The sequence below is a fragment of the Trichosurus vulpecula genome, chromosome 4, assembly GCF_011100635.1.
Source record: "Trichosurus vulpecula isolate mTriVul1 chromosome 4, mTriVul1.pri, whole genome shotgun sequence".
NCBI classification, from domain to species: domain Eukaryota; kingdom Metazoa; phylum Chordata; class Mammalia; order Diprotodontia; family Phalangeridae; genus Trichosurus; species Trichosurus vulpecula.
In genome coordinates, this window is record NC_050576.1 from 263,562,936 (window position 1) to 263,589,189 (window position 26,254).

General features: G+C 36.6%; 1 protein-coding gene across 1 annotated transcript in view; it reads left to right on the forward strand.

Moving 5' to 3' along the window:
- PLSCR1 (phospholipid scramblase 1) overlaps nt 1–26,254 on the forward strand; it is a 58,888-nt gene that overhangs the window by 20,369 nt on the left and 12,265 nt on the right. The window contains exons 2-5 of the mRNA XM_036753406.1: nt 3,121–3,146; nt 6,020–6,061; nt 21,383–21,552; nt 24,786–24,828. Coding sequence (XP_036609301.1) covers nt 3,134–3,146; nt 6,020–6,061; nt 21,383–21,552; nt 24,786–24,828 — 268 coding nt within the window. The 5' untranslated portion in view covers nt 3,121–3,133. The remainder of the gene's footprint in view (nt 1–3,120; nt 3,147–6,019; nt 6,062–21,382; nt 21,553–24,785; nt 24,829–26,254) is intronic.

Here is a 26,254-nt window from a genome sequence, read left to right on the forward strand (position 1 = left end):
CTCTTGGATTCCCCTTCTCCTAGTTAAAGAAGTCCAATTTTGCCATGCCTTCTCTCTCCTCCTCTTTACAGTTACTTCTTGAAAGGGTAGCCTGCTTTTACTATTTCTACGTCCTCAACCACTTCTTCCTTAATGCCTTACAATCTGGTGTCCATTCTCAGAAATGTACTGAAACTGCTTTCTACATGGGGCCCACTGATCTCTTAAGTGACAGGTTCCAGTGTAAACACACACACACACACACACACACACACACACACACACACACACACTCACTCACTTAATCTTCTTCTTTGTGCCTTTTTATAGCATTTGAAACTTTTGCTCACATCTTACTTTTTACTATTCCTGGTCATCCTAATTCATTTTCTATCTCTGACACCTCCTTTTTTCTTCCCAATATCCTCCAATCCATTAAATGCAGGCATCCCAGAAGGTTCTTCTCATTACTCACTTCTCTCTTGTAAGGCATGCTTCTCTACCTTAGCAATCTTATCCACTTCTGTGATTCAACTATCACCTCTGTGTGGGTTTCCCATCAATTGGGGGAAGAGCAGTTTTACTGTGGCTGCCACCAATAGCTTGGATGAGGGCATTAACCTTTTTCTTAACCTGAAGATGCCTAAAGGCAACAGGCAAAAGCAGGATGAGCCCAGTCCTTTGGACTGGTATTCGTAAGCTAGCTCTTAGACTGTATCCGGAGGGCTGATTTTGCTGTTGAATGAGAGAGAAAGGGAAGGAGGTGAGGGAGCTTCAGAATAAGGTAGCATCCAAAGGGTGAACGAATTTCTAAGTCCCAGCCACACATTTTTTTTCTCCTCTTCCGTGACTACCAGGAAGGTAGGAGAGTATTGCTTTGGGTACTGGGCCACCTAATTCAATATGATAAATGCATCTCAGCTTGCTGCTGTGGTGATGAGTGAATAATTTGAGTACCAAGGTCTTACATTTTGACTTTGGCTGCCTCCATTTGCCATCCTCTTACTATGGCACTTGCCGTTGTGGAATGGACTCCTCTTTGTGACGTTAGATAAAGTACCCACAGCCTTTAGGCTCAGTGGCAGCCTCTGAAGTCCATCATACAAAAAAATACCAGATCTGAGGAATAGGCTTCAAACAAATCATTTTGTCATTCCTCCTACCTTAGAACTCCCCTCATATTAGATTGATGGATCCAATTTGATTAAAGGAAATTGCAGAGGAGATGTAGCTAAACCCAGCACAGTGGAGGTCTGGATAGTCCAAATGAATCCTAGAAGCAAATGGCATCAGTAGGTAGGCAGGCAGCGGATGGTGAGAAGAATGTACCATTCACATGTGATATGGAGCACAGATGAAGCAAATGTTTTTTGTTGTTTATGTTTTTCTGTCTTACTTCCTATATGGCTGATCTCTCTCTATGGTATTCTGCAATGACCATTTAAAGTATTAGGCTTAAGGAGAGGCCTTTTTTTCTCTTTCCTGTACTGATAGTCAATTAGATATCCAACAGCAGTTGCCCCCAGGCTCGTTGGAAGTCCTACATTCAAGTCCTTTTCTTCCTCCCCACCCCCAATATATTTTTATTTCATTAAATATTTTTTCAATTGCACATAAAATATTTTTAACTTCCATTTTCCTTAAATTTTGAATTCAGAATCATCCCCATCCATCCCTCCTTTCTCCCTTTCTTGTGAAGGTAAGCAATTTGATATAGATCCTACATGTGAAGTCATGCAAAACATATTTCCATATTAGCCATGTTGAAAAAGAAAACACAGACAAAAACAAAACAAAACAAAAACCAAGAAAAATAAAGAAAGTTTCAAAAAGTATGCTTCTATCTGCACTCAGATTCTGTCAGTTCATTTTTTGCAAGTAGATAATATTTTTCATCATATGTCCTTCAGAATTATCTTGGATCATTGTATTGCTCAGAATAGCTAAGTCATTCACAGTTGATCACTGTACAATATTACTGTTACTGTGTACAATGTTCTTCTGGTTCTGTTCAATTCAATTTACTTCAATTCATATTAGTCTTCTCAGGTTTTTCTGAAACCTGCTTGTCATTTATTGTGGACAAGAGTATTCTATCACAATCATACACCACAACTTGGACATTCCCCAATTGATGAAAATACCCTCAATTTACCATTCTTTGCCACCACAAAAAGAACAGCTCTAAATATTTTTGTACAAAGAAGTCTTTTTCTCTTTTTTTGATCTCTTTAGGATACAGACATAGGGGTGGTATTGCTGGTTCAAAGGCCATACAGGGTTTTACAATCCTTTGGGGAGAGTTCCAAACTGTTCTCCAGAATGGTTGGATCAGTTTTCAACACCACCAACAGAGTGCAGTAGTGTCATGATTTTTTCACATCCCCTCCAAAATTTGTCACTTCACTTTCTGTCTTATTAGCCAGTCTGATGGGTGTGAGATGGTAGGAGACAGACTTTGGGCAAGTCATTTATACTCAGTGGGCTTCAAATTCTGCACGTGCAGAATGAGGGAGTTGGACCACATGGTCTTGGAGTTGCCTTCCCGTGCAAAATTTATGGTGCTAATCCTGTAGTCATGACCTCTACTTGCTCCCAAACTTTATAACCCTGGTAATTTTCAATTCCTTACATAAGGTGAGTGGTACTATTTAGCATTTGAAACATCTGTAATTTTATTGGTGTGGGCATTCTGGCAGTGAACTCTGAGAAGTTGCAGCCTACAACCCTAGATTGTGTTCAGGAGGGACTGTGGCCAATATATTGATGAGCCTGATGCCAATCTGAGGAAAAGCCTCTCTAAATTTAGCTGTGCTGGTTCTGAAGGAACAGACTCAGGGCTAATCGACCATACTTGGAGCCCTTCCAACTTATTATGACTTGTCAGAGTTTGCTGGCGGAGACCTTATGAACCCAGAGTCATTTCCATATCACAGTATGGCTCCAGAATCAGATTTGAGTGGACATCCGTACTGTATGTTAACAAAGAAACAATCTCTTTACATAATTGATTTTTATTTGTCAACTTTCTATGACAACCTATGCTTCAAGAGATATGTTTAACTTGTGTTAACTTGTACTTATAAGCAAATAATTTTTGGACTTTAAAGTCTTGCATGACTATCTTTTTTTCTTTTACAGTCAGTTAACAGCCATGGACAGGCCAGGTAAGTACTTATTTATCACTTAACTATTTATAAGTTGTTTTTAATTGAATATATTATCTGCTTGCTTGATTTCCAAGAATACTAGTGATAAATTCATAGCTTATTTTTAAGAGATTAGATTACGCATTGTACATGAGAACCCTAAGTTCCCTGAAGTCCATGGAGGGAGAAGAGAAGGGAATGAGCATTTATAATGTATACTTAGTGTCAGGCACAATGATAAGTGCTTTACAAATATTAGCGCATTTGATCCTCACAACAATATTGTGAGGTAGGTGCTGTTATATCCATCATATAGTTGAGGAAACTGAGGCACATATTTTAAGTGACTTCCCAGGGTTATACAGCTAGTATCTGAGACTGGATTTGAACTCATATCTTCTTGACTCCAGGTCTCTCTTATCTATAGCACCACCTCATTGCTACTGAGGCTGTGACTTGCCCAGGCTCTGTCTTGGTAGGTGGAGAGGAAACATAGCTAATAGCAGTTCAATCTGAGGCCTAATAAACAGATCATCTAGTCTTGGGTCTTCTAAAAAGTGTGACCTTGGCCAAGTCATTTCCTCTCTTTGAGCCTCAGATCTATCAAGGTTAAGGATTGAACTAGGTGACCTATCAGGTTCCTTCTGATTCCCCTCTGTTATGGTTATTTGTTTAGTATGAACAACCTTTTGTTGTCATGGTAGAGGAGGATTACCTCACACTGTTGGAAAAAGACTCTTCATTTATGCAAAAGATATGCCTCATTTTAGTCCTATAGGATTTCCTCAAGTTTATATCCAGATTTCTTTTAGCTCTTGTTGAAAGAATCTAGGTGTTATGAATTCTTCAGTAACCAACTGATGAATTTGATAAGTGGATATTTAAATTCATCAATATGGCCCTGCCGTCTCTAATGCAGACCCCCAAGCATCGCTTTTCTTCCCTTAGACAGTGTGTCTTTTTGGTTCATTTTGACTGAGATATTTTTAATCTGTCTTTATATCATTCTGCTTCATAAAGTAGTCACTAGATGAGGCATACCCCTCCATACAATTCCAGCTTTACTAGATACACAACATTTATGCCCCCTATGGATGGAATCTCAGCTTCCCCTCAAGCTTTCAGCACCACTAGAAAGTTATATGGCTACTCTTCTTTTGTTTGTTTTTTCACTTTAATTTAATTTACTGAATGGAATTAATGAGTTTTAAAGGTTGCTTACATGGGATTATTTTGTTTCATTGGCAAGCTATATTCCTTTAAAAAAATCCTAATCAAATTTTAAAAGGTTTATTCCTTCAGCCAAAACTATCTTTTATACTATTTTACACTATTTAACACAATGGTTTAGATAAATAGCAGAGCTTTTTGTTGAGCTGTCCCTTATATTTGTTTGTTTTTGGAGGGGGAAGGGGAGGCGATCGGGGTTAAGTGACTTGCCCAAAGTCACACGGCTAGTAAGAGTCAAGTGTCTGAGGCTAGATTTGAACCCAGATCCTACTGAGCCCAGGGGCCCTGCTCTATTCACTGCTCTACCTAGCTTCCCCTGTCCCTTATATTTGAAAGGATGTATTGTATTCTTTGTTGTTGTTTTTTTTTCCTCTGTCTCTTAAAGGGAAAGGAATGGGCCTGAAATTTAAGCAGAGGCCTGGAATTTCATTATCTCTTTTTTAGGTAATTTCAGCAGTGTCTAAGCTGTTACTACAAAACTAATCCTAAGTCAGAAAAGAAAAGAAAAATAGTATGAGTTTAACATGTAAAAGACTGGTGTTAATAGAGAACTCACAGGCTAGAAGGATTTAGGGATAGGAATCTGGAGGAAGATGGGCTAGGGTTTCAAAGCAGCTGCGTCTACCCATTAGATATTGTCCAGGAAACGGACCCTACCAGTATCACAATGAATAACTCTTCTGGGCTGCTATGCAATTTTTCTCTGCCTTTGTACTTCTTTAACTGAAATCACAAATGGCTGATTTCTGTTGAGTTCCATATTCTTGGTGAAGTGATGAAGACCAATCCCTGGAAAGTTTGGAAGCCTGAGCATGACTGACTTGAATTATTTTTAGTTTCTATGATCTTCTAATTTTTTTAAATGCAAATTTGTTTATAGATGTTTATAACCTAGTCATTCGTAGCCCTTGAAGAAATGACTAGAAGAGAGGGTGACCAATGTTAAGAATTTGAAATGAAAAATAATTATCTTGATAGAAAGGCACTGTAATTCTTTTTTTAATGATGAATTTCAATATTTATTTATGTTGTATAAGTAATAATGTATTTACATAGACAAAATGAAATGTAAGATTAGATAATGTTCCGTACAACTAGTTTTAATGATACAGCCCTCCTTGCCCACCAAAGCAGGTGTGTGTGGTGTGTGTGTGTGTGTGTGTGTGTGTGTGTGTGTGTGTAATTTGTTATAAGCACAAATTAGCCAAAGAGCTATTTGCTTTTAAAGTGAAGAATTCACTTTTCCAGAAAGGCAATGTAACATAATGGATAGAGTTAGACTTGGAGTCAGGAAAGCCAGTGGTCAAATCTTACTTCTGACATTTCCTAGCAGTAGGATAATAGATGAGTCATTTAGGATGTCTAATCCTCATAGCTTGAGGAACCTATGTAAAATTAGGTTATAGACGTTACAGATTCTAACTCACCATTTCCAACTACGTGGATTTTTACCTCCTGAGAGCTTAAGAATTAAGTATGTACCCTCAGAAAATTATGAACTTCAAATATTTTATATAGGAGAGACCTATAAGTAAACAGCTTTGAATCTAATTGAGTTAAATGTTTACAGTAACAGGGTTAAATGTTATATATTGCATATTTAATTTCTAAGATATTTGTCTTCAAGTCAAATAACAAATCAACCTCTTGGTGTCTTATAGGTGGACAAAGTAACTCTCCCTACAAACCAGGAACATTTCAAGGTAAACAATTTCTCATGTGTCTTTGTCAAAAGTCCTTGGACTTTCATTATCTATAATTATGGGACCCAAAAAGAAAGTTGGATTAGAATTGTTAGAACATAAGCTCCTTGAAGGTAGAGTTGGCTTTTCTTTTGTTTTTTTTTTCATCTCTATCCCCAGTACCTTGCGTGTAATGAATACTAAATAAATGTTTGTTAAATTGAATTGAAGCCTTGGGAGTTAGAGGAGTCTTCAAGATTTTATAAGGCTGTCACATAGAAAAAGGATTAAACTAGTTCTGGGAAGAACTTGAAATGATGGGTGGAAATTAGAGAAGATGTGGGTTTAGCATAGGGTAAAACTTGGAAGTGACTAGTGTGTCTGAAAGTAGAATGGATCCCTTTGGGAAGGAGATGATAGATGAGGATTTTGAAGAGATTCTTCTTCAGGTATGGTTTAGTCTTTGACCTCTTAGTTTATCAAATTTGCAAATGATGCAGAGCTGGGAAAGGGAGCTAATATACTGTATAATTGAGTCAAGGATCCAAAAAGAGAGATAGGAGTAGTAGGATGAATCTAAAAAAAAGATGAAATTGAGAGTCTTATACTTAGGTTCAGAAAATTAACTTCATATGTACATGATGGGGTCATCATGGTTAGATAGCAGTTTGTCTGGAAATAAAAAAAGAGGTGGGAATATATATGTGGACTAGAAGCCCAAAGTTGTGTCATCAGCATGTTGACAGAAATATATATGTGTGTGTATATACATATATATGTATATATATGATCTTGAAATAATTGAGTAGAGGAAAAAGTGAGGAAATTGTGCCCTTTATTTCCTGCCCACATCAGATTGTAATGGGAACATTATGTTCTCTTCAGGTATTAGATTTTTCTGGAGGATATTGAGAAACTGGAGGCAATTCAGAAAAGGGCAAACAGAATAGTGAGAGGCTAAAGGAAGTGATGGTATTTAGCCTAGAGTAAAGAAGGATAAAAATAGATATAATACCTGTCTTTTTTACAAGGTCTTATTGGAAGTATGATATTGAGCATCAATACAGCCACCTAAATTTAATAAGTATTTACAATCAAATCAATTAATTTTAATGAATAAGGTATTATTTTTTATATCTTACTATCCACTCTACCCACCTGATGCAGTAGAAATATTTTATAACAAATATTTGATCAATAAATCAAGTTAATCATTCAGTGAACATTTACTAGATGTCTAATATGTGCCAAGCACAGTGCTAAGTGCTGAGGATACAAAAGGAGGTAATTTACCCTGTTTGTCTTTATTAGTGTTTTCAAAGACTGTTTTTTTTTTTAAATTTTATCTTTTAATTTTAAATTTTTCATTTTAAATTTATCTGGACTTCTAAATTTGTTGCTTTTCTAGTTTTATTTTAGTTCTATTCCCAATTCTTTGATCTGCTTCTCTCTTTTGTTGATGATTACAAATATTGATATAAATTTTTCTCTAGGAACTACTTGGGCTGAATCTCACAAGATTTGATATGTTGCCTTATTATTATGTTCTTTGATAAAAAATCAGTTGTTTCTATGTAATGCCATTCCATTACCTTTAGTTCATTTAAGCATAAGATGTAGGTTTCCTACTTATTTCTTTTTACCATGTTTAATTTTATCGTTGCTTTAACTAAGATCATGACTGCCACTCCTGCTTTTTTTTGAATTCACTTGAGGAATAATAAATTCTACTCTACTCCTCCTTAATCTTAGTACTACATAAATCTTGGTTTCAAGGATGTTTTTCTAAACAAAATATTATTGGATTCTACTTTTAAATCCATCCTGCCACCTTCTCTTGTATTGGTGAATTCATTTCATTAACATTTATGGTTATGATTTTATTTTCTTATTTCATGTCATTTCCTATCATAATGTTTCTATTCTATGACTCTATCATATTCCTTTTATAGCAGGTAGGTGGAACAGTGGATAGAGCATATGGCCTGGAGTCAGGAAGTTGTAAGGTTAAAGCCAGCTTCTGACACTTACTAACCATGTGACCTTGGGCAGGTCATTTAACCCTATTTGCCTCAATTTTCTTATCTCTAAAATGAGAAGGAAATAGCAAACCACTTCAGTATCTTTTCTGAGAAAACCCCAGTTGGGTCATGAAGAATCAGACAGGAATGAAATGACTGAACAGCAACAAGGAGTGGGCTCATCTTAACTTTATTTATCCAAATTTGACCTAAATTGATGAGTCTTACCCTTAACTTCTAGCTGTTTATTCCCTTCCTTATAATCTGTCCTCCACAGCTGAAGTTTGCTTTCCTTCTGGCTATTCCCTCTTCTCTACTCTCTTAAACACTCCTCTTGCCTCTTCTAGTCCCAACCTATTTTCCTACTGATTTTAATGTATTTGTATACTGCACTCAGGATGTGTATTCAATTTGCCTTCAATGAGAATGAGATTCATGAGAAACACTCCTCTGTTCCCTACCTCCATATTTAAATATTCTTCTGACATACTCAAATTCGGGGGGATGTTGTTACTTATTTCTTCCATAATATATTCATTTTCTCCTCCATCTTCTTTACTCTCCTAAATCAAACAGAAGAGCTTAAAACTCCACCCAAGCTTAAAGTATGTTTTTCTTTGTTCCCTTACTAGCTCTTGAGGACAATAAGGTTTTAAGGGACAAACATCTCTTTTTCCTCTGTTACAAAGTAAACATTTGACCATTTAGCCTCTTCACATTTTTCAAATGTTGTTACCTTTCTAGGTGCATTGTGTCCTATGTCTGTATTTCAAAGATTCTGCCTAATTCTTGTTCTCTCAACAGAAATGTCTGAAAGACCTCCATTCTATTAATAATCTTTTTTCCCCTTTAGGATTGTACTCCATTTCATAGGATGTACCTTTCTCTTTTGATATAACATAAATGTAGTTTTCTTCTCTTCTTTGACCAGAAAACTCTGGATTCAGGTTATGACATTGTGGGAAATGTTCAACTTGGGGCTGCTTAAAGGTGACCAATTGATTTTTATTTTTACTTTGCTCCCTGTGTCTAATAAAACCGGACATTTTTAATGATTTTTTGACATATGGCATCCAGTGGTTTCTTGTTGTTGTTGGTTGGTTTGTTAAGTTTCAGGGAATCAAATTATTTTTAAGTGATCTGTCTGATGTCTTTTTGATGTCAATTTCTTTTTTTCTGATATTAGATGTTTCATTTCTTCTTCTAACCTTTCATACTGTTTTGACTTTGTTCTAATATTTCTTGTTGCCTCATTAAATTATTGAGTTCTATTGGTTGCATTTTATTTTTCAGATGTCAAACACAGGTAAAGTTGCTAAGTTTTTGGTCCACCTATTTATGTTTCTTCTAAGTGACAGTTTAATTTGCTGCTGCTTGTTTTAGCTTTTCCTTCTTTTCTTCTAGCTATTCTTTGAAACTGTGTAGCCACCTTTTCCCTAAAATTCTACCTATGATTATATCAGAATCATGTCCTTCCTCTGAGATGATGTCAAGATTATTTTAACCCGTATTACATATTGTAATTGCAGCTTTGTTTTATTTTGTTTGTTCATGCCCATAGATTCAGTTCTTGGTTAAGGTGTTGTGCCAGAGGCAGGGTTTTTCCATTCTTAACTGTCATATGACCTGGTTACACCCCTGTTTTCCTTCATATTACTCTAGGCATAAGGCAATCAATCACACTGGGCTGGAATAAGCTTCAGAAGCCATCTAGTAACACACACACCCCGCACCACTCCCCCACCCCCAACCCCACACACACCTTATTTTAGAGATAAGGAAATCAATGCCTCGAGAGATTATTTCCTTAAGTAGTCACACAGGTTCTGGGTGAGACATTGCCTGGTCCCAAGCCCTGCCTTCTTCTAGTCTTAACCTAGGATTCCAGCTCTGGCCCAGATCTGGGAGATAGACAGAACACTGGTACCAAACCCTTTCCCACTTGGGTACTCTTCATCTTCTATTTCTTCTTGGGCTTCCCTAATGGTCAGACAGGTAATATTAGGAAAACCACGCTGACAGGAAAGGATATGAACAGGCAGTTTTCAAAAGAAGAAATCAAAACAATCTATAATCATGCAAAAATGTTCTAAATCCCTATTGATTAAAGAAATTAAAATTAAAACAACTCTGAGGCACTACCTCACACCTATCAGATTGGCTAATACTACAGAAAAGGAAAATTACTAATGTTGGAGTAGATGTGGGAAAATTGGGACACTAACGCACTGTTGATGGTGTTGGGAAGTGATCCAACCATTCTGGAGAGCAATTTGGAACTATGGCCACATGATTATAAAACTTTGACCCAGCAATAACACTACTGGTCTGTATCTCAAATAGATCAGTTAAATTTTTAAAAAGGAAATGGAACAATACATGCAAAAAATATTTAAAACAACTCTTTTTGTAATAACAAAAAATTGGAAATTGAAGAGCTGCTCATCAGTTGGGGAATGTCTGAACAAGTTGTGGCATATATTTGTGACAGAACATTATTTTGCTGTAAGAAATGAAGGGCAGGGTGCTTTCAGAAAAACCTGGAAAAATGCACAAATGAATGCAGAGTGAAGTAACAAAACCAGGAGAAGAGTGTTCACAGTAACAGCAGTATTGTAAGATGATCAGCTGTGAATGGTTTTGCTATTCTTGGCAATAGAGTGATCTAAGAGGATTCCAAAGGACTTATGATGAAAAATGCTGTCCACCTACAGAAAAAGAACTGATAAAGTCTGAATGCAGATCAAAGCATACATCTTTATTTTCCTTGTTTCTCCCCCTATCTTTTCTTTTACAACATAACCAATATAGAAACATGTTTTGCATGATTACAAACGTATAACCTATATCATATTGTCTTCTCAATGAGGGAGGAGGAAGAGAATTTTGAACTCAAAATTAAAAAAAAAACATTACAATTGTTTTTACATGTAATTGGGGGAAAATTAAAGAAAAAGATGTATGGGCATCTAGGTCGCACAATAGATAGAGCGGAGGGCCTGGAGTGAAGAAGACCTGAGTTCAAATCTTTCCTCAGACACCTACTAGCTATGTGACCCTAGGCAAGTCACTTAACCCTCTTTGCCTCAGTTTCCTGATCTATAGAGTGAGCTGGTAAAAGAAATGGCAAACCATTCCAGTATCTTTGCCAAGAATACCTCAAATGGGCTCGCAAACAATCAGATATGAGTGAAATGAGTGAACAACAACAACACTTCAATATGTGACCTACAGGGATACTTACATATGCTTTAGTGGTCTGCTTTGAGATTGACACCTTTTCTTTACGGAATAGAAGAGATCAGTGGTGCTTCTCCTTAATTTTAGAATTTCATTTGGCTTTACTTCTGTATTATTAATATAGTTGTTCCTTAGGGGATATCTTGGCAGATGACCATTTTAATTATTAAGAGCTGTCATCAGGTATTTTCTCATCTAGAATGGGAATTAGACTTATTCCATTTGGACCCAGAATACAGAATCAGGTACAATGAGTAGAAGCCACCAAGAAGAGAATTTGGGTTTGATGTAATAAAGAAAAGATTGCTAAAAAAAATTTTGGTCATTGTTGAGCCATTCACTTATGTTCAACTCTTTGTGACCCCATAGAACATAGCACACCAGGTCCCTCTATCCCTCACTGTCTTACAAAGACTGCCAAGCTCATGTCCATTGCTTCCATGACACTATGTCAACCTCTGCTGTCCCCTTTTCTTTTTGCCTTTAATCTTTCCCAGCATCAGGGTCTTTCCCAGTGAGTGCTATCTTCCCATTATGTGGCCAAAGTATTTAAGCTTCAGCTTTAGTATTTGACCTTCCAGTGAAGAATCTGAGTTAATTTCTCTAAGTATTGACTGACTTGATCTTTGTACTGTCCAAGGGACACTCAAAAGTCTTCCCCAGCACCACAATTCAAGTGTCGATTCTGTCAGCTTTCCTTATAGTCTAACTCTCACATAGATTTCTACTGGGAAAACCATAGCTCTGACTATACACCTTGGTCAGCAAGGTGATGTCTCAGCTGTTTAGTGTTGTCCAGATTTACCATAGCTTTACTTACAAGGAGCAAACGTCTTTTGATTTCATGGCATCAGTCCCTGTCTGCAGTGATTTTTGAGCACAAGAATGTAAAATCTGACACAGCTCCCATTTCTTCTCCCTCTATTTGCCAGGAAATGGTAGGGCCATTTGCCAAGATCATATTTTTTGTTGTTGTTGCTTCAAGCCAGCTTTTACAGTCAGCAAGAGGCTTCTTAATTCTTCACTTTCTGCCCTCAGGGTGGTATCATCTGCATATCTAAGATTGTTGATATTTCTCCTGACAATCTTAATTCCAGCTTTTGATTCATTCAGCATAGCATTTTGCAGGTTATACTCTGCATGTAAGTTAAATAAATGTCATTATACAGCCTTTTCCTATCATGAAACTAAAAATTAGGACTATCTAAAGGTGGAATGTACTGCCCAGAACCAAGTAGGCCTCTCCTCCCCCAGGAGGCCTTCAAGCAAAAACTGTGTAAACATTTATTGGGTGTATTATAATTATTTTTTTCTGGATATATTTTGTACTAGATGGCCTCCAAGATTTTTCTGATTTTTCTTTCTAATATTAGATAATTTGGGGGGAGGGGAGGGAAGGTGATTTCCTTGGAAAAGTGAATAAAAGGAAATTGCTGATGATACAGTATAATTATGACTCCTATTGTAACTGTATTAATGATTTTTGCAGACTACATGGTCTGTGTAAATTTTTGCATGAATTGTTACTATTTTGACATGGATGTGAAAATTATATTGGAGGAGAAAAGGTAAAAAAAATAGTAAACTTGTGTTTAGGTGTTCTTAAGAAACCAGTATTTTGAGTAAAAAGTGAAAAAAAAATTAGCCACACTTTCAGTTGTGCGGAGTTTGGGGTAAGCACGTCACTGTTACTATTTTTTGCTCTCTTCAAGAACTGATTTATTTAGGCTATATCATGTAGGACATTCAAAGTTAAGAGATATGGTGAACAAACTATTCATCCAAGACTTCAAAAGATTGTAGGGAACCAGAAAGAATAGTTGGAAATGTATGAGGGAAAAATTGTCCTGCTCTTTCACAAGGCGGGGGAGGAGGAAAATTCTAGAAGCCATAGGCCCACAAGGTTCCCTTCAGGTGCTATGCAATTCTATCAATGGTTATTAAGTGATTAGCTTGTAAACCTTATAAAGGAAAACGATTATTTATTACAGACCTACACTGAATAATTGGGAATTCCACTGTGAGCTCATTAAGATGGGGGACTGGTTTGGGTTTTTGTCCTTCTTTGTATCCCCAGGGTGTAACTCTTTAATAAATGCTTGTGGACTGAACTTGGAGAGAAAATCCTGTCCAATAGACCTTGTTTTCTTTTTGCCGGGGTTATTAGTTAAGGTGAATGCAGAAAATCTCTTATTAGTATCCCATTCTAATAGAATAACTAGAGTGGGAATTGAGGGTGGAGTGAGGGAGGCTATTAAGGTTTGGTGGATTTGAACAATTTAAGTAGCTTTGCCCAAAGAAGGGTGACCAATGTGTTATCATAAAGCTAGAATTGGTTCTCTTGTGGTAGCCTGCAAGACTTGATTATTGGTTAATTCAACTTTTTTTTTCAATGATTTGAATAAAGATACACACATATACATACATACATACATATATATATATATATACACATACATATATATATATCTTATTAAATTCACAGAGAACACAAACATGAGAGCTAATGTAATGGATAATGGAATTGGAATATGAAAAGGTTATAATGGATGAAATCTAATAAGATGACATGCAATTAAAAAAATCAAGTGTCAGGTATAAGATGGGGGTGGGGTGGAATGTGAAAAATACTTGAAAGCTTTAATGCACTGAAAGTTCAATATGAATTAATGATAGGATGTGGTCAACCAAAAATAACACAAAAGCAAGCAAACAAACAGAACTGTAATTAACTTTTAGGGTGTGTCATTAAATGGAGAATATTCAGAAAGAGAAGTCAGAGATATTAAGAACAGTTTCCTGTGCTACAAAGTAGGAGAGAGATTATCAAATAGTAAAGCACATCCAGAAGAGGGCAATTAGTAGAGTGAGAAGACTCAAAACCAGTTGGAGGAATTGGGATTGTTTAGTCTGGAGAAGAGAAGACATGATTTTCCATTTTCAGATATTTGAAAGGCAGTCATGTGCCCGAATTTTAGAGCAGGAAAGAACCACTAGGAATTATCATTATTATTAATTATTCTTAAATAATCTAACTCCCTGTTGGAAATGAGGAAACTGAGGACAAAAGAGATTAAAGTGACTTATCCATGGATCTGATCTAGGTAGTTAGTAGCAGACCTAGAAATAGAGTAACAGAATGCAAGTCTTTGAACTCCTAGTTTTCTTTATAAGACATGAACCTAACCTTCTTCGATCCAAAGGAGAGAACTAGGACCAATGAAATGACCAAAGTTACAGAAAGATAATTTTTAATATAAGATCTTAGGATCATAGAACTAGAGTGAAAGAGGAAACCTCAGAGGCTATCTAATCTAACCCTGTTATAGGCCTGACTTGACTCTGGCCAGTCAAATTGTTCAGGTTTGGGACTAGAATGAAATGAGATACTAGTAGGCCATCTAAAAGTTTAGAAAAGGAAGTTTACTTAACCATGATACAGAAAGGATCTTAGGTATTGATTCAGTTGGATGCAACTTTCCTGTCTGTGTTGGCCATATTGACCCTGCCAGTCAGAAAAGTATGAGTCATCTGACTCCTCCCATGCTGACTTTTGTGCTTAAGCAACAAGGAGGTGGTTCTATCTTTAGTTCCCTGGGCCAATTAGGTCTCAAATACAGCTTTGCTCTTTTTTTGGGGGGTGGGGGAATGAAACCCAGTCTACCCAAGTTATAAGAGAGACTGACCACATCCTTTCACTTTACAATTGAGAAAACTGAGATTTGTGGAGATTGTGATTTGTCCAAGGTCACACAAGAAGTAAGCAAGAGAGGCAGGATTTGAATCCAGGTCCTCTGACATCACATATTCTGCTCTTTCCACTGTACCATATTTGAAGTAACTTCCTAACCAATAGAACTGCCTAAAAGGAGAATGCTTCAGATTAGAACTAGGCTGGGTAATGGTTTATGGGGATACTCTAGAACTCATTCATGCTTCAGGCAAGGTTTAGATAGCATGACCTCAGAAGTCTTTTCTAACACTACACTTCTATCATTACATAAACAATAGATGTTTAGCCTGGACAAGAGGATGCTTAGAGAGGGGTATATCATAGGTATCTTTACATAGCTGAAGGGTTACCATGTGGAAGAGATTATTTAGTTCTTGAAGGAGGAAATAGGACTGCTGAATGGAATTTACCAGAAAAATTATATTTGAATTGAGTGTAAGAAAAAAAAATACTTCCTAACCTTTGGGTGGTCCCCAAATTGGAATGAACTCTCTTGTGATGTTGTTGTTTAGCAGAGACTCTTATGATCACCTGATTAGAATGTTGCACTAAAAATGGATACCTTGGTTCAAGACTTGGACTAAACAAGCTCTCTAAAGTTACTGTCAAGTGTATACTCATCAGTACTGAAGCCAGCACTAATAGAATTTTGTCAGTTAACAAAACACCTTTTATACTAAGTTGGGTGGGAAACCAGGGTGCATCCTTTTTCTCAAGTTATCCTAGAGAGAGTCACTCAACTTCAGTGGACAACTGATTGTATCTGAAGTTCTTAGATCAAATTCAGAATCTGCTACTATAGTCTGAACCACTCCCAGAGAAATGGGCCCGTTTTCTGATTTCCTCTGAGTAACTGTGTCTAGTTAGGAAGGGCCTGGTTCCTTGCCTTGATTAAACATTCAGGGGTCACACCTGTGGCTGGCTTTCGTGCCTTACATTTCAGGGACATGAGTCAATTAAACTCTAAGGCTTAATTCTTGGAGAGTAGGTACTTGAATTTCTTATCAATCCAGCTCACTGCATATTGCTAAGAAACTCTGACTAATCCACTCAGTATATCAAGAGTATTATATACCCAAGCAAGTACAATTACACATGGTCTGAGATCCCATGAAAAAATCAACTGTTTCTATTGCTCAAGTCCATAAGAAAATTCACGTGAGACTAAAGCATACAAATAGAGATTTTTTTTGTCTTTCAACAAAATCAGTTCCCTTAATAAGACTCATATTTCAGTTCTCTCAGCCATTAACCTCCTTGTATACAAAATTTTACAGTTCTTAACCTAGGGTCCATGAACTTTTAAAAAAGGTTGATAAATGTATTTAAATATAATTATTTTCTATGGGAATCCAATACATTTAGTTTTATACATTTACAGTCATTATTCTGATCAGAGGTTCTTAGGCTTCTCCAGACTGCCAAAAAAATCTATGGCACATGGAGGAAGGTTAAGAACTCTTCTTTCAAAAGTTTCCTCAATCGCAACTGACATAGTCATAATACTTTTAATGTGTGTCTTTGTCCAATAAGAAAGGATGAGGCAGGGCTTGAAACGGCTTTTTTACATGTCCAACAAAACTTCATGTATCAAGAATATATCATTCTAGATAGGTGAGACTTTGACTCTAAGCACAAAAAAGCATCTTAAACTGTTTTGTATGGAGGCATTTCTAAAATGTTGGACACACCTCCCTGCCTACTTGCACAGATTAAATGACCTCCCACATACTCTTTGTGAAACCTCAAATAGAGTAAGCACTTAATATTGATAGATGAATTACAATTCTCATTAAAAATGACAACGATTATACTGTGCTATAATACATTAACCCCCTCAGGGACCATTGGGATTCTTAAGGTTATTGATTCTAAATGGTCCCAGACTACTGTGCTTTTGGAGACATTTTGTGCATATTTTCTATAGTTTCCCAGCTTCTTCCACCTTTTCCATAAATCATCACTTTCCCTTAGTATCTATGTGCATTTCTCTAACTCAGTCCATTAGACATTAAAAGCCTATTATGTAGATAGCAGTGTGTTATACAATAAGGATACAAAAATTTTAAAATGAACTTCTACATATGCAACAAGGTTGGCATGGAGATAAATAGATCGGTTTTAGGGGTTTGTAAAATAAGAGGAAATCAACTTAAGCTTGGCCTGACATGCTTGCCAATGAGAAAAGTATGTGAGCTTTAGTGAGTAAACTTTGTGACTTAATCTGACCTTTTATTGATTTTCCAACAATGAGGAGTAGCATAGCAGTATCAAGTACTAGGGGAAATGGTGAAAATTCTATGCCTTGCTGTCCCAGTCACTTCTTTGGATGTTGTACTGAGAAACATACTTACTCTGTGAATGATTTTGGTGTTCCCAAAGTGGTCTTCATTAATTTCATGTTTTGTGGTTTTAAATAATTACTTGATTAAAAGAATGGAAGCCAAAATTCCTGGACATGGACAATGCTTGGACATGGGAAGAATTGTTCCCACAGTGGATAAATGAATAAAGGATATGAACAGATAGTCTTCAAAAGAAGAAAGACAGGCTATCGACGATCGTGAAAAATGGTCCTGATATTTAATAACATTGTTTTGTTTCATTTTCAGTCATGCCAGAATTTTTGTGACCCTATGTGGGGTTTTCTTGCCAAACATACTGGAATGGTTTGCCATTTCCTTCTCCAGGTCATTTCTACAGATGAGGAAACTGAGGCAAACAGAATTAAATGAATTGCCCAGGGTCACACAGCCAGTAAGTGTCTGAGGCCAGATTCGAATTCAGGAAGATGAGTCTTTCTGACTCCAGGACCAACACTCGATCCATTGTGCCACATAACTGCCCTATGCCTTATATAATAATAAGAGAAATGCAATATAAAATGACTCTAAAGCTCTACTTTACACCTATCAGATTGGCAGATGATTTAGAAACTGGCAATTGTTGGATGTATTATTGGAAGACAGGCACATTGAAACACTTTGGGTGAACTGTGAATTTATCTACCCATTCTGGAAAGCAATTTTTAACTACCACAGAAGACACTAATTTCAACTAGCTATATCAGTACTAGACATGTAAAGAGGAAATATCCACATGCACACAAATATTTAAAACATCACTTTTTGTGGGAGCAAAAAATGGAAATAAACTGGGTACCTATCAATTATGATGTGACTGAACAAATTAAGATTTAATGTAATGTGACATTATTTTGCTGTTAGAAATTTTGAAAGTAGCATAATCCATAGAAACCTGGAAGAAATGTTTCAGTGAATGGATTTAGAAAAAAATGAGTAGAACAAGTATAATATTTCTACAGTGGCTACAATAGAATAACATTTCTACAGTGGCTACAAAGAAAATAATTGTAAAGGACTTAAGGATTATGATCAATGGAACAACCAACCAAGACTTTGAGAGACAGTTGATGAATGATAGTTCTCACCCCCTTGGAAGAGAAGTGATGGACAAGAAGAAGGAAGGAACAATAATTTTTCAGATGCAGTCAATGTTTAGATTATTTTGCTTGAATAAACTTGTTACAAGGAAAAGGTTATATCTGGGACCGAAGGAGAGATGTGGGGGGAGTAGAAGGAGTGATAGTGTTACCAATTTTTTTAAAAAAGAAAAAAGTGTCAATGAAGTATTTTTAAAAATTCATAGAACTGCTGGGAAAACTGGAAAAGAGCATAGCAGGAACTAGGTACAGTCCAACATCTCATACCATATACCAAGAAAAGGTCAAAATGACTACATAATTTACACATAAAGAGTGATACCATAAGCAAATCAGGAGAGCATGAAATAGTTTACCTGCCAAATCTATGGATAAGGGAAGAATTTAGGACCAAACAAGTTATAGAGATCATTACAAAATGTAAAATGGATCATGTTGACAATATAAAATTTAAAAAGTTTTGAACAAACAAAACCAATACAACCAAAATTAGAAGGAAAACAGAAACAGGAAAAGATATACAAATATCTCTGATAAAGGCCTCATTTCTCAAATATATAGAGAGCTGAGTCAAATTTATAAGAATACAAGTCATTCCTTAATTGATAAATGGTCAAAGGATATGAACAGGCAGTTTTCAGACAAGGAAATCGAAGCTATCAAGGATCATATGAAAAAAATACTCTAAATCACTGTTGATTAGAGAAATGAAAATTAAAACAGCTCTGAGGTAGTACTTCACACCTACCAGATTGGCTAATATGACAAACAAAGAAAATGATAAATGTTGGATTCGATGTGGAAAAAACTGGGACACCAATGCATTGTTGGTAGAGATGTGAACTGACCCAACCATTCTGGAGAGCAATTTGGAACTATGCCCAAAGGGCTATAAAACTGCGCATACCCTTTGATCTAGCAATACCACTGTTAGGGCTGTATCCCAAAGAGATTTCCAAAAAAGGAAAAGGACCTATTTGTACAAAAATATTTATTGCAACTCTTTTTTTTGTAGTGGCTAAGAATTGGAAACTGAGGGGAAACCCATCAATTAGGGAATGACTGAACAAGTTTTGGCATAAGATTTAATGGAATATTATTTGTGCTATAAGACATGATAAGCAGGATGATTTCAGAAAAACCTGGAAAGACTTACATGAACTGATACAAACTGATGTAAGCAGAACCAGGAGAACACTGTACACAGTAATAGCAATATTGTACAAGGAAGAACTGTGAAGGACTTTACTATTTTCAACAATACAGTGATCCGAAAAGACATGGTGAAAAATGCTATCTGACTCCAGAGAAAGAACTGGTGTTGTCTAAATATTGATTGAAGCATACTGCATTTCTTTTCCTTCCTTCCTTCCTTCTTTCTTTGCTTCTTTCTTTCCTTCCTTCCTTCTTCCTTTTCTCTTTCCTTCTTTTTTTTCTTTCTTTTATTCAAGTCTTCTTGCATTAAGTGACTAATATTGAATTGTTTTACATGATTGTACATGCATAACCTATATCAGAATGCTTGATATCTCAGGGAGGGGAAAAGAAAGGGAAGGAGGGATAGACTTTGGAATTCAAAACTTTAAAAAAAAGAATGTTAAAAATTGTTTTACATGTAATTGAGGAAAATAAAATGTTATTTAAAAAGAAAGTTAAAATACATAGGAAAGAATAGAAGGATTTTGGAAGGGAATACACAACCAGGGCAGTGTTAGCATTACTGAGATAAACTTAATATACAAAGTGCTCCAAGAGTTTTAATGTAGTTTTAAGTTTTAATTGCTTAAAACTTTTCTAAGACTTTAGGGACATCTTATATTCTTTATTAAAAATAAATTTTATGTAAGAGAGATTTGTGGTGTCGCGATCTATAGCAAGAGAACTGCAGATGTGGTAAGCAATGGCTGCTCCCCTGATTGCTGCCCTATTTGCATCCTCTGTTGCTATGAGACAACTGTCACCTTTCTCTTCTCCCTTCCTCCTTGAGAGTCCTCAAAGTCCTGTTGTCCACTATGTGTGAAAAAATCGACACCCTTCTTTTTAATAGTATTTTTTCCAATTATATGTAATGACAATTTTAAGCATTTATTTTTATAAAATTTTGAGTTCTAAATTTTTTTTCCTCCTTTCCTCCTCCTCTCCTCTTCCAAAAATGTAAGCAATTTGATATAGGTTATATATGTGTAAGCATGTGATACATATGTCCATTTTAGTCATAATTGTAAAAGAAGAAACAGGCCAAAAGGAAAAAAAATATGAGAATAAAACAAAGTGAAAAATAGTATGCTTTGATCTGCATTCCAAGTCTATCAGTTCTTTCTCTGGATGTGGATAGCATTTTCCATCACAAGTCCTTTGTACTTGTCTTGGATCATTGTGTTGATGAGGAGAGCCAAGTCATTCATAGCTGGTCATCACAGAATTTTACTGTTGCTGTGTACAATGTTCTCCTGGCTCTGCTTATTTCATTTTATCCACACCCTTCTTGTCTCAGTGCTCATCTCATGGTAGATACTTCTTTTCCCAAACTGGGAAAAGCTACAAATCCTAGGTGGTTTTGTGGTTGGCAGACACTTTACTGGGGACCGTCACATTTACTTTTGCTGACACATTTATTCCCCTTCTTTAATTTTTATTACAAGTCATGGCTCACTGGGGGAGGAGAAAGGGATACATGTGTCTAGCAAGGTGATATAAAAGGAAAAAATATCTATAAATTTGAAAATTTCAATCAATACATTGGAAAAAATTCGGACTGTGTTAACTCTTACAAAATTATTTCAGTGTGTGGTTTTCTAAGTCATTAGCGGTATCTCAAACTTGTTATTATGTTATAATACGTTGGTGCACAAAATTACGAAGCTCATCATTATTTCACACTCAAGGCCCCCCACAACAGATTGGCTATCCTGCCCCTGGACCTATTGGCTTTCCTACCTATCAACAACCTGGTGGCTTTTCTAATCAGCCTCAGCCTGTTATGTCTCAGTGGGCACAATGGACTCCAGCATCACCACCGGTGAATTGTCCACCTGGACTGGAATACTTAACTCAGGTACTGACTTGTCCCCCTCCCCTTTCTAATTGGGGTATTGAGATAAATCCATGATCTCAACTCTGTGAGCATTCCTATAACCTATGTGGATCACAACCCATTGATTAGTTCTGATTTTGTGAAATTCTCATCAATGCCTGTGTTAATCTAACATGGAAGGTAAAGCTTATTTCATTGTTTGTCTTTGCAATCCAAGTGCCTGGCACCATGTTCTTGCACAGAATTGGTATTTAATAAATGTCTGTGGAATGATTTGAAGAACAGCTGGGTGGCTCAGTTGAGTGGTAGGCCTAGAGTTAGGAAGATCTCAGTTCAAATTCAGCCTCAGGCACTAGCTGTGTGACCCTGGGCAAGTCATTTAACCTCTTTTTGCTTTAATCTACTGAAGAATGAAATGGCAAACCACTCTACTATCTCTGCCAAGGAAAACTCCTTGGATGGTATGGTCCATGGGATGACAAAGAGTTGGACCCAATTGAACAACAATGGAACAATTAATTGATTGGCAGTTGACCCAAAGCTTCAGGCCTCTCTAGTTCCCTTTAATAATTAGGGTCAAATATTAACATAACTGTTGATATTTCTGTTTGTTATCCCTTGCTCTTGGATAAATTATGTAGTAAGAGTGAGGGAAGTGCATTCCATAACGTAAAGTAAAATACCATATAAAGTGAACCAACAAATGTTAGCTTTTGAGTTTTCTTTGCTTCGTTCAGTTTTTTCAGTTATGTCTTACTGTTTGGCATTTTCTAGGCTTCAGCTCATTTTAGAGATGAGGAAACTGAGACAAACAGGGTTAAGTGACTTTTCTTTAAGTCAGTTTATTTAAAAAGGCTTTGTATGCTTTATGTGACATTTTCGATAGTTGTCAATGAGCATTTTATTACCTTTAATTCTAGTAAATATTTGTTGAATTGGATCAGTCAAATACCTGCCATGTGAAATGCACAATGCTAGGAGGTAGGGATACAAAGTTGAAGAACATAAAGCAAGACTTGCTAGAAAGCAATTCGCACAAAAAAATGGAGAGGTTTTCGTGGACTATAGGCTGAATATGAGGCAGCCAGTAAACCATGTAATATGGCAGCCCTCCCATGCACCCTTAAAAAAATAACGATATGGTCCTTGGCTGCATTGAGAATCTGAAAAGTAAGAGAGGAAAGGCCCACAGTGTTCTGCCATGTTCAGTGTACATCTAGAGTATCATGTTACATTCTGGGTGCTATATTTTAGAGAACTTCTAGAGAAGGATTTTGAGGATGGTGAAGGGCCTCAAGATCCTGCTATATGAGGATCAGCTGAGGGAACTGGGAGTGTTTGGCCTGGAAATAAGAAGTTTTAGGAGGAAAATGATAGCTGTAGCTAAAAATTTCAGATGCTGTCCTGTGAAAGACAGATTAAAAGTCTTGGACGCAGAGCTAAGAATGTGGACCAATAGATGGTAGTTGCAAAGAGCCCAACGTAGGCTTAATTTCAGGGGAAAAAACAAGGCAGAAGAACTTGCTAGTGATTTGAGATGCCCAGAAGTGGAACAGACTTCTCAGAGTGATAGCGAGCTCCCCTTTGTTGTGGATCTTTAAACAAAAGCTGTTTGACTAGTTCAGTTCCACAAGAACCTCTAATCATCTGCCATGGACCACTATGTAAGGCACAATGAGTGCAAAAACACAAACCAAATATTGCCTCCTATCCCTCCTGTAGAGGGACTTGCTTCATACTTAGATGACCACTCATCTCACATTACAGACAGGATTTTTGTTCAGGTATAGAGAGATTGGATCAGATGTTCTCTCAAGTTCATAGGATCATTTTCCTCCCTAAATTTAGGGTGTGAAGAATTATTAGAGCATTACAATCCTGACACACACTTACCATAAAAGATGATGCAAAACTGAATTACAGTAGAATTTTTGAAATGTAAAGTTTACATCTTACTTTCTAAAATACTTTCTGATCTATTTTAATGGATTTACACTGAAAGCAATTTTCTGTGTTAAGGATTGACCGGAGTAACAATGGATGAAAGTAAGAAAGGTTCCTCGGGGAATTTGGTTTTAGTTCTATTTTTTTTCACAGTTTAGTAAGAACTTGAAAATTCTGGTTTTTGATTCATTTCATAATCAACATTTATTAATAAACATTTATTAAATAAACATTTAAGAAACATCTATTAAATGCCTACTCTGTGCCAGGCACTATCATAAGTGCTAGAGATGCAAAGAAAGGCAAAAGACATCCTCTGCTCTAAAGGAATTCCCCAGTCTAATAGGAGAGACAACATGCAAACAACTATGTACAAAGAAGCTACATATATCTATATATATATATCTATATATATATGTAGATATATATATGATAAATTGGAAACAGTCAATAGAAGGAAGACACTAAAATAAAGGGGAACTGGGGAAACTAGTATTAGTGACACAGATGTTATCAAATAAATCTTTTGTATTTTTCTGTCATTTCAGTCATGTCCAACTCTCTGACCACATTTGCAGTTTTCTTGGCAAACATACTGGAGTGGTTTTGCCATTTCCTTCTTTAGCTCATTTTACGGATGAGGAAACTGAGGCAAACAGAGTTAAGTGACTTGCCCAAGGTCATACAGCTAATAAGCATCTGAGGCCAGATTTTTTTTTTTGCTTTTTTGGCAGGGCAGTTGGGGTTAAGTGACTTGCCCAAGGTCACACAGCTAGTACATGTGTCAAGTGTCTGAGGCCGGATTTGAACTCAGGTCCTCCTGACTCCAGGGCCGGTGCTCTACTGACTGTGCCACCCAGCTGCCCCATCTGAGGCCAGATTTGAACTCAGTTCTTCCTGACTCTAGGCCTGGTGCTCTATCCACTGCATCACCTAGGTGCCCAATAAAATTTTAAAATAATGTAATCTTTTCAAGACAGATTTTTGAACTTATACTATTTGTGCATATTAGAGATTTTAAGCTTTCTTTGATGGGGTAATATATAATCAATAGGCATTGTGTATAGTGGATAGAGAATTGACCCTAGAACCAGAAAGACACATGTTCAAGTCCCAGCCCTGCTACAAACTGGCTGTGCAACTCTAAGCAAATCATTTAACCTCAATTTACTGTAGGCAGCTCTCTTAAGAATAAGTTGCAAAGAAGGTACTGACTAGTTTGTATTGGTAGAGATTTTCATCATCTAGTTGTTCCTTTACCTGCCCCTAATAAATAATTATTAACTATATTATTTGTTTCAATCATATAGATAGACCAATTACTGATCCATCAGCAAGTTGAACTTCTGGAAGGTATGTACCCACTGTATTACTTTATTGAATTTTAATCCACTCCTATATAAAAAGTGTATTCTTGCGCTTTGTATTCAGCAAAGAAATCTTGGTGAAGGGAAGATGACACTAGATATAGTTCTCCTGGGCTGTGTTTCTCAATAATTGGATCACTAATTGTGGGCATACCCCAAGGCTCTCTTGGTCAGTAGCTTTTATTAAAACCTACTATGTGTCAAGTACTGCTTTAAGTACTGGGTGTACAATGCCTCCACACACACCCCACCCCCATCTACCTCTTGAATGCTGCAGTTTCCTTCAAGATTCAGCTGCAGTGTAACCTTTGGCATGCAGGAACCTTATCCCCCAGTTGTTAGTACTTTTCTCCAATCCCTAAAAATCAGCTTGTATCTAATTTGTACATACCTATTCATATACAGTTTGTCTCCACCAGCAGACTGTCAGCTCCTCGAGAGCAGGAATGTTTCATCTTTGTCTTTGCATACCTAATGCCTAGCACGGTGCCTGGCCCATAATCAGAACTTAATAACTGATTATTGACTGAGGGAAGTGTTGAAATTTACAATATGAATTAGGTTGAGAAATGGATAGTAAACCATTCAGTTAAAATAGAGAAATATCAAGTTATATTAAGTCAATGAGAATTTATTAAGCATCTACTATATGCCAGGTGCTGTATAACCGATGATCATATATCATTTAAAGTATTAGATTTAAATTATTTTAAAGTGTTTAGATTTATTTATTTTTTTATAAACTATGTTTCACTTAGGATAGGGGAAAAACCATTAGATTACCAGTTAGATTTATGGATGATCCTCTACCACTCTCCTCAACACCCATTCTCCAGTTTCTTTGTCACTTTATTACTGATAAAAATGCCAAGTTCTCTCTCTCTCTCATTTGGCCATGACATCTGCTTGGATTATGGTCTTCTCACTCTCTGTTCCTCTTTATTGCTCCATTTTTAGTGTCATTTTATTGCTTCTGCTTCCTCCCTACCTGCTTCTTAATCTCTTAAAATAGCACCCAGCTTTCAAATGTCACTGCTTCTTCTAAAGTCTCTTAGCTGATAGAACGATAACCATTTCTCAGTCTTCATGCTACTTCAGAGCTCTTTAGTTTTTGAAGTGATCAACCACTCCCCACCTTCTGCAAATCTCTCATCCCTTGGCTTCCTGCCTTTTTTACATGCTCAGCTTGTTTGACCATGCCTGGACATTTTCAGTCTCCTGTAACCTGTACTCTAACTGTGAGTGTTCTGGAAACTTTTTTTTTTTATCTTTTCACATTTTCTTCATGAACTTATCATTTGCCAAGATTTCAGCTATCTCCCTGCAGATGACTCCTACAACCACATAGTCTGCATCAGTCTTCCTCCTGAACTCCTGTTCCTCATTGCCAGCTGCATGCTGGACTTCCCTAC